This window comes from Stegodyphus dumicola, chromosome 6, assembly GCF_044657685.1.
Source record: "Stegodyphus dumicola isolate Sdum_Otavi_A_Nest chromosome 6, ASM4465768v1".
Lineage (NCBI taxonomy): Eukaryota > Metazoa > Arthropoda > Arachnida > Araneae > Eresidae > Stegodyphus > Stegodyphus dumicola.
In genome coordinates, this window is record NC_140773.1 from 80,399,249 (window position 1) to 80,413,715 (window position 14,467).

Here is a 14,467-nt window from a genome sequence, read left to right on the forward strand (position 1 = left end):
GCACTTTCCGTTCCAATGTAGACCACAAAGGTTCGATAATATTCAGGTCTGGTGACTGTGGTGGCCAGGGGAGATGGGACAACTCAGTCTCATGCTCAGAAAACCAGTCCTGGACAATTGAGCTGTGTGAACAGGGGCTTTGTCATCTTGGAAGACACCATCACCATCGGGGAACAAAGTTTGTACCATGGGATGAACTTGATCGGCCAAAATGTTCACATAAGTCTTGGCAGTCATGTGCCCTGACACAGTTATCATGGGGCTAGCAGAGAACAACAATATGGCTGCCCAAACCATAACAGAACCCCCGCCATGTTTCATTCTTGGCAACAAGCAGTCTGTATTATAGGCTTGAGATGGTGTTCTCCAGACGTAAACTTGGCCAGAAGTGGGAAACAATGTGAAAGAAGACTCGTCAGACCATATTACTCGCTTCCACTGCTCTATAGTCCAGGCTTTATGACTTAAACACCACCTTTTCCTGTTACGGGCATTAGCATGACTGATGAGTGGCTTCTCAATTGCAGCACGGCCAGCAATTCCCTGTTTATGAAGCTCCCTTCTAATTGTTTTGGTACTCACAGGGTTCGGTAACACAACATTCATTTCAGCAGTAACTTTTGCAGCTGTGGTCTTATTTTTTGTCACAATTGCCCTTAATGATCGTCTGTCACGATCACTCAGGGCACACTTTCGTCCACGCTGTGATTTAGCAGATGATGTTTTTCCGCTTTTCAAATATGCGGAATAAATCTTCGATACAGTACCTCTTGAAACACTAAACACCTCGGCTACCTTGCTTACGGAAGCACCTACCATACGTGCTCCAACAATTTGCCCACGTTCGAAGTCTGTTAACTCTGACATAATGCAATGACAACTTCACATAACAGTACTCCGACAACAACTGAACTGTTTAGCACATTTATGAAGTTGTATAGGTGGCGTCAGTAGTCAAAAACGCCAGCGCCACCTACATATTTCATTAAAATCAATCTTTCTTTTCAAACATGCATTTCACAAGCATTCCATTGCGTTTCCATATTTTTGTCCATCCACTGTATTTCTCAATGCTAAAACAATTCACTGTGTGCATAGAAAAAACGACAGCACAAGAAAATTACAGAAAAATTTCTCAAAAAATGTTTTATTTTTTTAATGAATTTTAACAAAAAGTGTCATTTATGCATTGTTGAATAGACAAAGATACTCAAGTAAATGTTTCAGTCCAAAGTTGGCAATGAATTCAAGAATACTGTCCAAAGTCAACACCGCTTTGGGGGCTTTTCAGTAAGAGTGCAGATAATCAGAAAGTACTTGAATTTCAAATAACAACCCTAGTCACATAAATATTTCCCCACTGTATTTTCTGCAACACATTCACAACCTTTCACTGTATACAGTTCATTTTCAAATTACAGTCAAAAGTCGTTAATCCGGACTTGTCGGGACTTATGAATAAATAAAATTAAATATGAAACCGTAATTTATGAAATAAAGAACAATTATGATCTAAAGGGTATCAAAATTTACAAAAAGAAAAAGCTTAATATTTATTTGTTTACTTTATTAAACATTTCTTTCAATGTAAGTTGTTTAAGTTGCTTCGTTTCATGTGATAATACTTTCTCTTTAATTCTATTAAACAGACATAATTTCTTGTTTAGTTACAAAGTTCCGCTGTTCAAGTCCTACAATTGCTGTGTCGAGAATACCGACTAATTTGTCAATCGAAATTTTTTTGTTTTCAATAACCTTTGTGTCACTTTCTTCACTATCGGAAGCGAATTATAATGACGTAGAACTTCATTTAAATCATACCAAAGACGGAGTACATCGAGATAAAATACTACATTTAGTAAGGAATTATAAGCCAAATAAAATAAAAACATCTGCCTCGAAGATAAGGATAGTGCTAACAGTTCAACTTCCAATTCACTGCGCGCCGCGTCGTTCGCCACTCCCACCCCGCCGCAGCGCAGCGTTAAATTGATAAACATTTTGGAATGATAAGATGATCAAAGGATATGCCTTTATCCATTTTTTGCAGCACTTCCACTTTCTGTTTAATGGACTTTGAAACATACTTTCGCTTTGTAGATCCTTTACATATTAGTAAATATATATCGGAAATTCTATTAGACATAATCGAAAGTTCAAGCTTACTTTTATAAAATTGCTCGGTACAATTCGGTTTCGAGGGCTGTAAAAAATCGCCAAACTATTGTTGATGCCAGTGCTGCCAAAAATAATTGCGGCAAGAAAGGAAGTATAATAGTAAATAACTATTTAAGATTGATGTTTTAATTTAGATGAAAGGTTAATTTCATATATAACTTTTTCATTATTATAATATATATGAAAAAAGTTAAACATGACTGAATGGAAGCATAAGAGTAAATAACTATTTCAGATCATTATTATAATTTATATAAAAATTGCTAAACATAACTGAATGGATGCCTGTATCGCTATTTCGCTACAGACTTATTGCTAAAGCATAATTTCATCTCATTTGTTGTTCAAACGTAATTTTCTATAATGAATGATGATTTTTCTTTGGAAAAAACTCTCGGTTTTAAAGTGCAGAATAGACCACTTATTTGTTTGCCACTATTTACAAAGGTAAAAACAATTAGATTTTTCTCAATTTTCTTTTTACTTTTTAATTTTAAATGAAAATAGGTCGATGTGTACATAGATAAAGTCAAGGGTGTGCGCAGTGCCATTTTTGTGCAATTCTAGGATTTTTTTCAAGTAAAAATAGGTCAATGTGCACATGGATACCGAGTATTTGCAATTCTTAAAAACCCGTCAAGCAGTGTGTGATTCTGCACTTTACCCAAGATTCTATTGCCGACTTTTCGTCATGGGCTATTCCCAAATTGTGAAATTCATAGGATATCAAAAAAGGATTTAAAATCAAAAAAATAATTAAAAAATTAAACTAGTATTTCAATGGCGTCTTAAGAAATATAGAACTATATAAACTTGCGCAATCTGAAATCAACGCGTACACTAGATTTGGCGCGCTGTTAAATGGGTGCTTTTGCACATACATTTTCGCTGCAATTTTTTTACGGCACTCGAAACCGAATAGTACCAATTGCTCTAACAGTTTGCAAAAAATAATAAGCCGGATCCAATTTGAAGATTAAGGAACAACGCAATCTGCAACATTAACTGAATTAGATAATTTTAGCTTAGCTTATACCGTCTGTTATACATTAAACGTGCATGCGTAAACGTATTATGCGCATGCGCACACGCATATTCGCAGGTATAAAGGTGCTTACGTGCACGCGTAAACACCTGATGCGCAAAAAGTTTGTAGATTTGAGGTTCGGATTATGGGTGTCCGAATTAACGACTTTTGACTGTACTTAAGTTTTTCTTATTGTAACACCCATTTTGGCTAATCTTTGGAATATGGTACCAGGTAGTTTGGCGACATTTTGGTAAGGCGATAAAGGTTACTAGGTAGGACTTTAGCCATAATCTGAGAAGAACACAGTTCAAATCACAGACTATTTTGTCTCAGAGAAATGAGAGATAATGAGACATGTCATGTGGTATTTTCTGGAAAAGTCTGATCGTGATTTTAGCTCATAAGCACTTAGAAACAATGGTTAAAATGTGGTTTAGCCCACTGCTTGGCAATTGTTTTTCAATAGGCAATAAATGCGTCAACATGGCTAACCCGATGTTTTGAAGCTGTGTTGTTATTCTGTTGCCACTAAATGTTATCGCCCTGTGTTATATTTAAAGAAATTAAATATTGAAAAATCTGCATAAATGTTTCTCGCATTGTGATAAAACAACGGTACCTAGAGCCATCAAATTTTGAATAACATACGTTTCCAACCTAATATGGGCATCTGGAAGCCCAAACTTGGAATCTTTTTTATTATCTGATTGATATTTTGTAAAACTTGAACGAAATTTTTATTAGCAAACTCAAAGATTTCAAAGCGAGCAACTGCAACACAGTACGGGGGGAAAAAACATTTTTACGTGCAGTTACTATTATATTGCGATATTGCTGTTGAACTGAATTTTATGGTTTAAATATAAAGAACATTATATGATAAAGAAATGTAACACACAAAATGTTAAAAAAATGCCCCTTTGGGTGTAATGTAAAATCTAAAAGCTTTCATTATTTTTTTTATTATTATTATTTTTTTACTTGTTAATTTTGTTGCGGTTTGAATGTTCTTATGTGGTTTCTTTTTTTAATCCAGTGTTTTTCCCCCTGTGCGTTTTAGCCTTTTTTCTGCATATATTACGGAAATGGCATATAAACGTTTGTAAATTTATTTAAAGATGAGGGGGGATCCAAAACGGTTTCCCCCTGAAATAAATTCATATATAAAACTCCTCAAAAAGACTTTACATTTTTCTTGAAAAGGGTAAGTGAAAAATTTTTTCTTGTTTGGTTCGTTTTAAAGTTGCTTATTTTAATATTTTGTATTTCTTTTTGGCTCAATCCTAGAAGATTGGAAAAGCTAACGTTGTGCAATTCTCTGATGATTTTTTTTAATGAAAATAGATCGATATGTACATGGGCAAAACCAATGCAGTGCGCGATGCGAGTTTGTGCAATTCTGGGATGTTTTTTTAAGTGAAAATAGATATGTGCACATGGGCAAAGAAAATGTGGTGCGATATGCAAGTTTGTGCAATTCTGGAATTTTTTTAAGTGAAAATAGATCAATGTGAACATGGGCAAAGCCAATGTGGTGCGCAATGCCGAGGTTGTGCGCGATGCCGAGTTTGTGGAATTCTGGGATGTTTTTTTAAGTGAAAAATAGATCGATGTGCACATGGGCAAAGCCAATGTGGTGCGCAATGCCGAGTTTGTGCAATTCTGGGATGGTTTCTCAAGTGAAAATAAATCGATGTACACTTGGGCAAAGCCAATGTGGTGCGCAATGCCGAGTTTGTGCAATTCTGGGATTATTTTTAAGTGAAAATAAATCGATGTGCACACGGGCAAAGACAATGTGATGCGCAATGCCGAGTTTGTGCAATTCTGGGATTTTTTTAAAGTGAAAATAGATCGATGTGCACAGTGGCAAAGCCAATGTGGTGCACAATGCCAAGTTTGTGCAATTCTGGGATTATTTTTAAGTGAAAATAGATCGATGTGCACATGGGCAAAGCCAATGTGATGCGCGATGCCGAGTTTGTGCTATTCTGGGATGCTTTTTTAAGTGAAAACAGATCGATGTGCACATGGGCAAAGCCAATGTGGTGCGCAATGCTGAGGTTGTGCGCGATGCAGAGTTTGTGTAATCCTGGGATGTTTTTTTAAGTGAAAATAGATCGATGTGCATATGGGCAAAGCCAATGTGGTGCGCAATGCCGAGGTTGTGCGCGATGCCGAGTTTGTTGAATTCTGGGATTTTTTTTAAGTGAAAAATAGATTGATGTGCACATGGGCAAAGCCAATGTGGTGCACAATGCCGAGTTTGTGCAATTCTGGGATGGTTTCTCAAGTGAAAATAAATCGATGCACACATGGGCAAAGCCAATGTGGTGCGCAATGCCGAGTTTGTGCAATTCTGGGATTATTTATAAGTGAAAATAAATCGATGTGCACACGGGCAAAGACAATATGATGCGCAATGCCGAGTTTGTACAATTCTGGGATTTTTTTAAAGTGAAAATAGATCGATGTGCACAGTGGCAAAGCCAATGTGGTGCGCAATGCCAAGTTTGTGCAATTCTGGGATTATTTTTAAGTGAAAATAGATCGATGTGCACATGGGCAAAGCCAATGTGATGCACGATGCCGAGTTTGTGCTATTCTGGGATGCTTTTTTAAGTGAAAACAGATCGATGTGCACATGGGCAAAGTCAATGTGGTGCGCAATGCTGAGGTTTTGCGCGATGCCGAGTTTGTGTAATCTTGGGATGTTTTTTTAAGTGAAAATAGATCGATGTGCATATGGGCAAAGCCACTGTGGTGCGCGATGCCGAGTTTGTGCAATTCTGGGATTTTTTTTAAAGTGAAAATAGATTGATGTGCACATGGGCAAAGCCAATGTGGTGCACGATGCCGAGTTTGTGCAATTCTGGGATGTTTTCTTAAGTGAAAATAGATCAATGTGTACATGGGAAAAGCCAATGTAGCCAATGCTTCAAATTGTTGTCAACAAATATTATCGCCCTGTATTATATTTAAAGGAATTAAACGGTTAAAAATCTTCATAAATGTATGTATGTTTCCCGCATTTTGATAAAACAACGGTACCTAGATAGATCAAATTTAGAATAACGTCATCCTCATGCGAATATGGGCATTTGGAAGCCCCAAATTTTAAATTTGGAATTTGTTTTTTTATCGTTTTCATATTTTGTAAAACTTTAACGAATTTTTGATTAACATACTGAGGAATTTCAAAGCAAGCAATGACAATGCTCTACAGATAAAAACATTTTTATCTCCAGCGCGCGAGACTTTGTATCGGAAAATCTAAAGATATGCTTATTTTAAAATTATTTTGTTATATTGCTGTTGAACTGAATTTTACGGTTTAAGTACGAAGAACATGACATTTAATTAATAAAGGTAACACGCAAAGTCTTAAAAAAATGCACCTTTGGGGCGTAATGTAAAATCTTAAATTTCAGATTTTTTTTTTTTTTTTTTTTTTTAATTTCATTATATTTGTTGTCTTTTTTTTAAAATTTCCTGTCGTTGACAATATTACCTATCGTAGCTTTAGATATCGAAAAGCCATGGCTTTCACAGCGTTTTTTAATAACTAGATACGAATAAATTTCTCCGGAGAGAGCACAAATGTCCAAAGGCAAATTGTCAAGTAGCAGACAATAATTTATGCTTTCAAAACTATACTTGCAGTTAAAAAGAATTTCCAAGTTTTTACTTCATAATTTGAGCAGTTAATTCATTTGCCGTTTGAATGTTCTCACGTGGTAGTTATCAATCGAGTGGTTTTATCTGTGTGTTTTTGCCATTTTTCTGCATATATTTCGTTAAATAAACAATCGCTATGGATTTATCTGTGATGCTGAGAGAGGTGAGTGAATGTACGTGTAAATTTATTACTTTATTGGAAATGCAAGGGAAACGTGCCGTCATTGTCAAAAAGACTTTTTATTTTCCTGAAAAGGGTAAGTGAAAATATTTTTTCTTTAAAATTGCTTATTTTTAATATTTTCTTATTTTTTTTCATTGTGAGAAATTAGGTTTTTTAAATTTATTAATGTGTAGAATTCTAATACGAAAGTATAGAACGTGGTTTAGGAATTTAAGAAACATGGAAATGAAAGCTGTGTATGATGTTGATATTCAATAATAAATATTTTTCTTTTTTTATTAATATAAAGGCTTAAAAATTTTTAAAAAATAATGAAGATTGTTTACTTACTAGTATGTAAGAGATGGTGTCGTTACGTAGCAATAAGGTAATTTTGTAAAGATGATAAAGTTAAAATGTTTCGCAATATGAAATTAAAATTTTTAAAAAATCTGTTTTTATTTGTATAAAGACTAAAGCTTAAAAATATTCACCCTGTGTGAGAGACTGCGACGTTGTTTACAGTTTTAATAACTATTTAATAAATTGTTACAGTTTTAATAACTGTTACAATTCACTTACCGTATTTAATAGTTTGAAATACAAAAAATTTAGTATACTTATTTCTACATCTGTAGAGAATACATTGTGACATCACAATCTTAGTCCCACCCATCTATGAACGTCACATAGCTCCGCCTTCGCAACTTTGTTTATATAACGTATTCTGAGATTTTCAAAAAATCACCGCTACTGAAAATTGCCAAGCAGTGGGCTAAAGCACATTTTCACCAAAACAACTTCGCTGCTAAAGTGCCGAATCGCCCACTTTATTTGTTTAGCGCTTTTTTACGAGAGTAAGAAGAATTGGATTTCCGTCAATTTTCAAAACAGGTCTATGTGTACATGGATAAAGTCAAGAATGTGCATAATGCCATTTTTGTGCAATTCTGTGATTTTTTTTTTAAAGTGAAAATAGGAAATTTACTTCGTAATTTTTAATAAAGATATTTTGAGTTTTTGTGTATTTTTGCCTTCTTGTGAAGTGAGAACTGAATTAATTAAATGAGAAATACTCAATCATCTGTGAAAAACTGTTTCTTTTTTGTTTTATTTGCTTAATTTCTTTTATACAACATTTTAGCTTTATTATAGTATTTGAATAGAATATGTGGCAACGATTAGATAATTCTATTCTTTAAATGATATAAATTTTGTGCATTATGAGTTATAATATGAACGAATATAATACTGTTAAGTGAATCTAGCGCCAGAGTGTCGTTATGGTAAAAAAATACTAGAGTGAATTTTAAAGAATGCAATTATTCTATTGTGGTTTATGCGCTGTCGGCGAAGTAAATTTAATTCAATCCAATAAGTTTAAATGAAATGCAAGAAAAAATGCATATAATTTAATATTCCATACAAGGAAGTCATGTGGTGTACACATCAGATTTTTTGTTTAGACAGGAGAATGGCTGAATGTAGTAAGATTAATTTGAAGTTTCTGTACAATTTGGAACGAAAGGGGAAAAGTGCATTAATTGAAGATTTACTTATTAGCCATTTTCGAGATAGTCTGGCATACATATGATATTTTTTACTTTTGTGAATTTATATAGCGACGCCGATATATGGATTCTAGTTCAGATAATTTTAAGAAGTTTTTGGATGCTGTTAGGGAATTTTGTGTGCCACGGAGGTAAGTGAATATTTACTTTGTGTAATGCTTAAATGCATAATCCTTTTTTATGTTATTTTATTGTTTGGTTTAAAATGTAGTTTATTGAGATAATGTATTTTTTGTTTGTCTCTACTGTAGAATTGAGTGCTCCTTTGAGTTTTTAAGTGAAAATATATCAATGTGTACATGGACAAACTCAAGGGAGTATGCAAAGCCCAGTTTGTGCAATTCTCTGATGTTTTTTAAAGTGAAAATAGGTCGATGTGTACACGGATACCGAGTTGGTTCAATTCTTTGTCTTGTTATTTTGGCTTTATGTTGTGGCGATTTTTGTGCTAAGTAAGTCAAAGACTTGCACAAATTCGGTATCCATGTAACACCAAAAATTGCCATGTTTCACCAAGGGGTACCCTAAAATATACTTTTATCAAGCATTCTTAGTGAGAAACAGAAGCTTAGCAACACACATAAGCAAATATCAAATTTTAATATAAAATGCATAAATATTGACAACTGCAAGGAAAAGGTAAATTTTCTCAATTTAAACATTAACAATTTATTCTTACTTGAATGAAATAATAAATATGTATAATAAATATTCAAATGTATAAAATATATAAATATTCAATACTTATGACAATAGAGAAAATTATGCCACTGTATAATATTATACAAATAATTGTATGTAATTTAGGTACAACTCTGATAAACGCCCTAATTTCACCAAATGTGGCAATATGAGTTTTGCGCTGGTTTTTGGCGCTATTGCACGTTGTATGGCAACCATGTCGACGTTGAAAAATCTTTTGGTGGAGTAGTTTAATAATTACTAGTTGGTTCGTGTCGCATGTGTTTTTGAAATGGCCTATGTTGCGATGAAAGACGTGGTGGGAAGGTTTCAGCTGCGTATTTTAGATTGTGTTCAGAGTAAATTTAGTATGAAAAGGTACGATGTTGGAGTTGTTAACGCGGTTTTCGCACATGCAAAAACTACGTTTTGAACACATGATTTAAGCTAAAAATCCGAAACAAAAACAAAAAATTTAGATAAGAAAAACGTAAAGTTTCTAACCAAAAATATTTGACAAGAATCCATGTACACAGCGCATGTTTTAACTTAAAAAAACATCTACGAATGGCACAATGTAGGCAACAAACGAATTTACAAACTACGCACACCTCGCTTTAATAAATTAACATAACAATAAGTTTCAAAGAATACCATCCTGTTTAATGTAGCTGTGTACATGGATTCTTGCCAAATATTTTTGGTTAGAAACTTTACGTTTTTGCTATCTAAATTTTTTGTTTTTGTTTCGGAGTTTTAGCTTAAATCATGTGTTCAAAACGTAGTTTTTGCATGTGCAAAAACCGTGTTTTTGGAGACATTTTAGGCTTAAAGTTCGAAATGTAGACAAAAAATTTAGATAGTAATATGGCAGGGTGAAGTTTCTCGCCAAAAATATTTGCCGACTTGAGGGCACATATCAGAGTAGTTCCGTAATTAATTATTAAATATTTTGTCATCAACTTTTAAGGCCTTTTTTTTTTTTAGATATTTTTCAGTAAATGACAAGATTTAGAAATTTTACCTAAACATGTTTATTTTGACATGTACTCAAGCTATAAAAAGAGAGTGTGTTGCATTATATATCATGGAAGTCTGGGGTTTGATTCTTCTACAGATCGGAAACGGAAATTTTTAGCTTGAATGTATCTTGTCATTTATCATTTATCTTTTTTCATTATAATGACTGGCTTTTGAAAAGCATAATTAAAAAAACAATTTCTTTTTTTTAAATTTTTCTCTAGTTTGTAATTAAATTAAAATTAGCACACACTTTTTTTTTCACTGTTTCACTGTTGTAGTAGCACACAAAACTAATCATAAATTTCAAAAGCCTGATGAAACTGAAGTTCCTTAGCTCGATTTAAATGTTGAAAATCATAAAATGTGAAGGAAAAAAGAAAAGCTTCCAAGCAAACGACATAATTATGCTCTATGCATACAGAAAGAACAAATTCCAAGAATTTGGGGAAGACGGTGAAAACTGCAGTATGCTGTTTACCATTACGTTAAAATTCTGAAATTCACATACAAGGGATCATAATCTGCAAACACATTGATGAAACTGCCCAGAAAAATTGAAAGTCATCTAGGAGGATACATATCTAATTTGGCACATAAAATATGTTTTGAAAACATTATGGGTATGTACTATGTAAAAAAAATGAATAAAAACCTAAAAACAATTCTGAAGAAAATAAATATGCTGAAACGAAAGTAAATCGACATACATATGTATATACGCGTGTAGGTATATACGAATTCAAAAAAATAATGTTACACTCCGATATTCGCATTTCTGTTTCATCACATAACACTACATATTAATACTTACCGATTTTATATGATTCACGATTGTTTCGACGATTATTTGAGCATGCTTGATGTTATCTTCAGCTAACATTGTTAGCATATTTATATGAGGCTTGCTGTTACAGTTCAGATCAGATAACGATGATCGATACTCTTCGGCAACTGCTTCTGCCATTTTACTAACAATCGTATTTTCCAAATATTGCGATAAATAAGTAGTTTTAATCTCAAACACAACAAAACACTATTCAACTACATTGCAAACATCATATCAACTATGAAAGCGGCACACAATAATAGAAATCCACTCTAATCATAATGATTGCAATATTTCAAGTCAATGCCATTCTGTATTAGCTATAAACTGGAACATAGAAGTGTTGCCATCTCTGAATATAAACCAAGGTCGTGTTCCAAAAATAGCGAAAATTATTTTGCAGCTATGCGCTTTTACTAAACTAACTAATCATGTATCCTGTATATACTAGAGGAGCTTAACTAAGAACATATAGTGAATTTGAGTTTCAGAAAGCAGCGCCTCCGTTTGCTCTGTATCACGAGAAGAACATCAGTAAAACCAAAAGACGAAAGTAAATGTCAGGTGGCCGCCATCAGTCGACGAAAAAGGTGAGTGTCTGTTTGAAGGTCCAAATCAGTGAACTGAAGAATCTAATATAAGTAACAAATGTTAAGGATGGAGAATGTCAGATGGATATTTGTGCTTTTCTCTGGGAAATGGTAAACATCTAAGATAAGGTGACGTGACGTCCCGCTTTCGGCGAGACAGTCCCGATTTTTTACAATTTGTTTTCGACAGCTATTGTTTGGACTTATTGGCCTTTCTTGGCACTGGCAATTAAGAAAACATTTTATAGCTGTCTCTCAGACGATACACATCATACTGCGTGCTAGTGCTAGTTAATTTTAAACAAATGATTTAAACAAGTGATGTCAACAAATCAGCAATTCAGATAATTTAGATACGTAATTTATTTATTTCATAAACGCATAAATTTTCTTGAATTTAGCAGACAGTACTCTTATTATTTATATTTTATACTGGCGGCAAAACCGGGTAAGGTTCGGAGAACAGCCTTGGTTGCGCCAACTTGGCTCTTTTAAGGATATGGGCGACATTTCATTATGCCAACGGAAGTAAATATCATGTGGGGAATACTAAGGAGAACAGGAAAATACATGGGGAAAAACGGGATTAAGATGTGTTTATATTTGTTTGGTATCTGATCGCTAATTTGTGGTTTTGTTATGTTGCTAAATTAGCATTATAAGTCGATTAATGTACGTCTATTGCGAAAACACATGGCAATTACTTTTCGATCCAATTTTATATATGTATTAATATATCACATTCCTGCTCATATGATCTACATATGTAACAGATAACTAGCTACTTTTGACACTTATAAAATAACACACTGGATGTGTATTATTTTATAACTTTTTCTGCTTTGAAAACCCAAGTATTGAAACATTATGTGTATGCTTGTGAAAATATTATTTCAGATATTGTCGTATAACTAACTATACTATGATCTCATATTATTCAGTTCTCATATAACTACGATTGAAATATGCTTTTATTATTTACTTTAAAAATGCAGTATTTGATAGCCTTCCACATAGTAGCCATTCTAGAATTAATTCTGTAATGTTATATAATGTTAATTGTTTTATGCATTCTTTTGTCTGAATATTCATTTTCATAAAGAATATATAATCAATGTAGAAAATGCGAGTTCAATATATTTTAAAGACAGAAATAATAACAAAAATAAAAGGGAGGACTACACATGCAACCAGATTAAAGTGACCATATTCTAAAGAAAGTTAATAAACTCAAAATGATGTGGAAGTATAGCCCATGCCACAAAATTCGCTTAAGTATTATTTCTGAGTGGTAAAACAGAACATATATATCTGAGTGCATTTTTTGTATCTAAAATAAAATCTATTATTAGTTGCTGATGAAAAAGTAAGAAAACAATTTTTATGAATAGAAATTTATGTAGTTGAGTATTGAAAGTCTGATAGTTTATCGACACTGAAATAGCAATTTATATATTGTATGAAAGTGAAAAAAAAAGTCTTGTTTTTTAAAAACTTCAAAAATCTGAATAATTTTCAGAACATATTCTTAAAACAAATTAAGAATATACTGTTTCTTAGAAGTTATTTTTTTATAATTATATGCCATATACTTTATGTAAAGATCAAGCATGGCCAAACTGAGACTCGGAATTCATAATTTACTCACGTTGTATTCATAATTTACTCACGTAATTGCTTTTGAAACAGAATTTGTGATTTGTGTGTCTTTTTAATAATTACTAATTTAGTTTTTTGAAATCACATTGTGTGTATAATAATTTCAAACTATGCCTTATTTGCTAACCTCTGATAAGTAAAAACAAAAGTCAAACAGTGCCATATCTTTAACTACCATGTTAATATTACTCTTGGAATGTGTAGTGGTCATCAGTGTAGCAGTGAAGATAAATGTTTTTTATCCTGGTAGCACCTGCATTCATAATGTACCACAAATTGTACTGAATGCCCTATAAATATCTGTACTGTGATTTGCATTAGGAAATACAAAACATATCTAATGATCCAAATTTCCAACGAATTAGTTGTTATATGATGCAGTAGTGAGGTTTGATCCCTATATTGATCCTGAAGTGGGCTGAAGGCCCACACAATAGCAAAAAACTAACTATATACATTTCTATAACCCCAATAGTTTGACAGCTTACAGTTTCATTCCTCCCTTTTGTTTCCCATGCTTTTTACCATTACCATGAGGAGATTGTATAGATTAAGAATCAAGTAAAAATCCATAGTTCTGTATTTTCAAATTACTGCTTTATTTTTACATTATTGTAAACAGCTGTACATTGCTTCTTTTGTTTTCAGTTTACTGCTATTAAAATCTGTTTTTAATTATAACCGAAAAAGAAAAATTGAAAATCTGAAGGAAAAGCTTTATTTATTAGCTATAAAAAGTAAAGTATAGAAAAGTTTACAATTCGTACATCCAACGAATGTACTTCCTCGGATACTGAGCAAAAACAGTAACAGTTATTTTGGTACTTTTTTATTACCAAGGGACTGGATTAAAAAATGTATGAACATGTGTTGGTATATATGTGCTTATATGTGTATTTGTATGCACACATATATTTGTACTTATGCATACAATGAACATGCACACATAAACGCATACACACATTTTTGAATTCGATTCCGATAACAGAACAGTACCGCTATTTCTTTATTCGTGTAAGTAAGCATTATTGTTGAAATAAAACCTTGGCAATTTACTTAAAATATTTC

At 32.9% G+C, this 14,467-nt stretch overlaps 1 protein-coding gene across 2 annotated transcripts in view; it reads right to left on the reverse strand.

The window, feature by feature from the left end:
• Positions 1-11,460, reverse strand: part of LOC118187545 (uncharacterized) — a 128,352-nt gene extending 116,892 nt beyond the window's left edge. For both annotated transcript variants that reach the window (XM_085818574.1, XM_085818573.1), the window contains exon 1: positions 11,136-11,460. In XM_085818574.1, the coding sequence (XP_085674700.1) occupies positions 11,136-11,288 (153 nt within the window). In that variant the 5' untranslated portion in view covers positions 11,289-11,460. The remainder of the gene's footprint in view (positions 1-11,135) is intronic.
• Between the last annotated feature and the right edge of the window lie 3,007 nt (positions 11,461-14,467).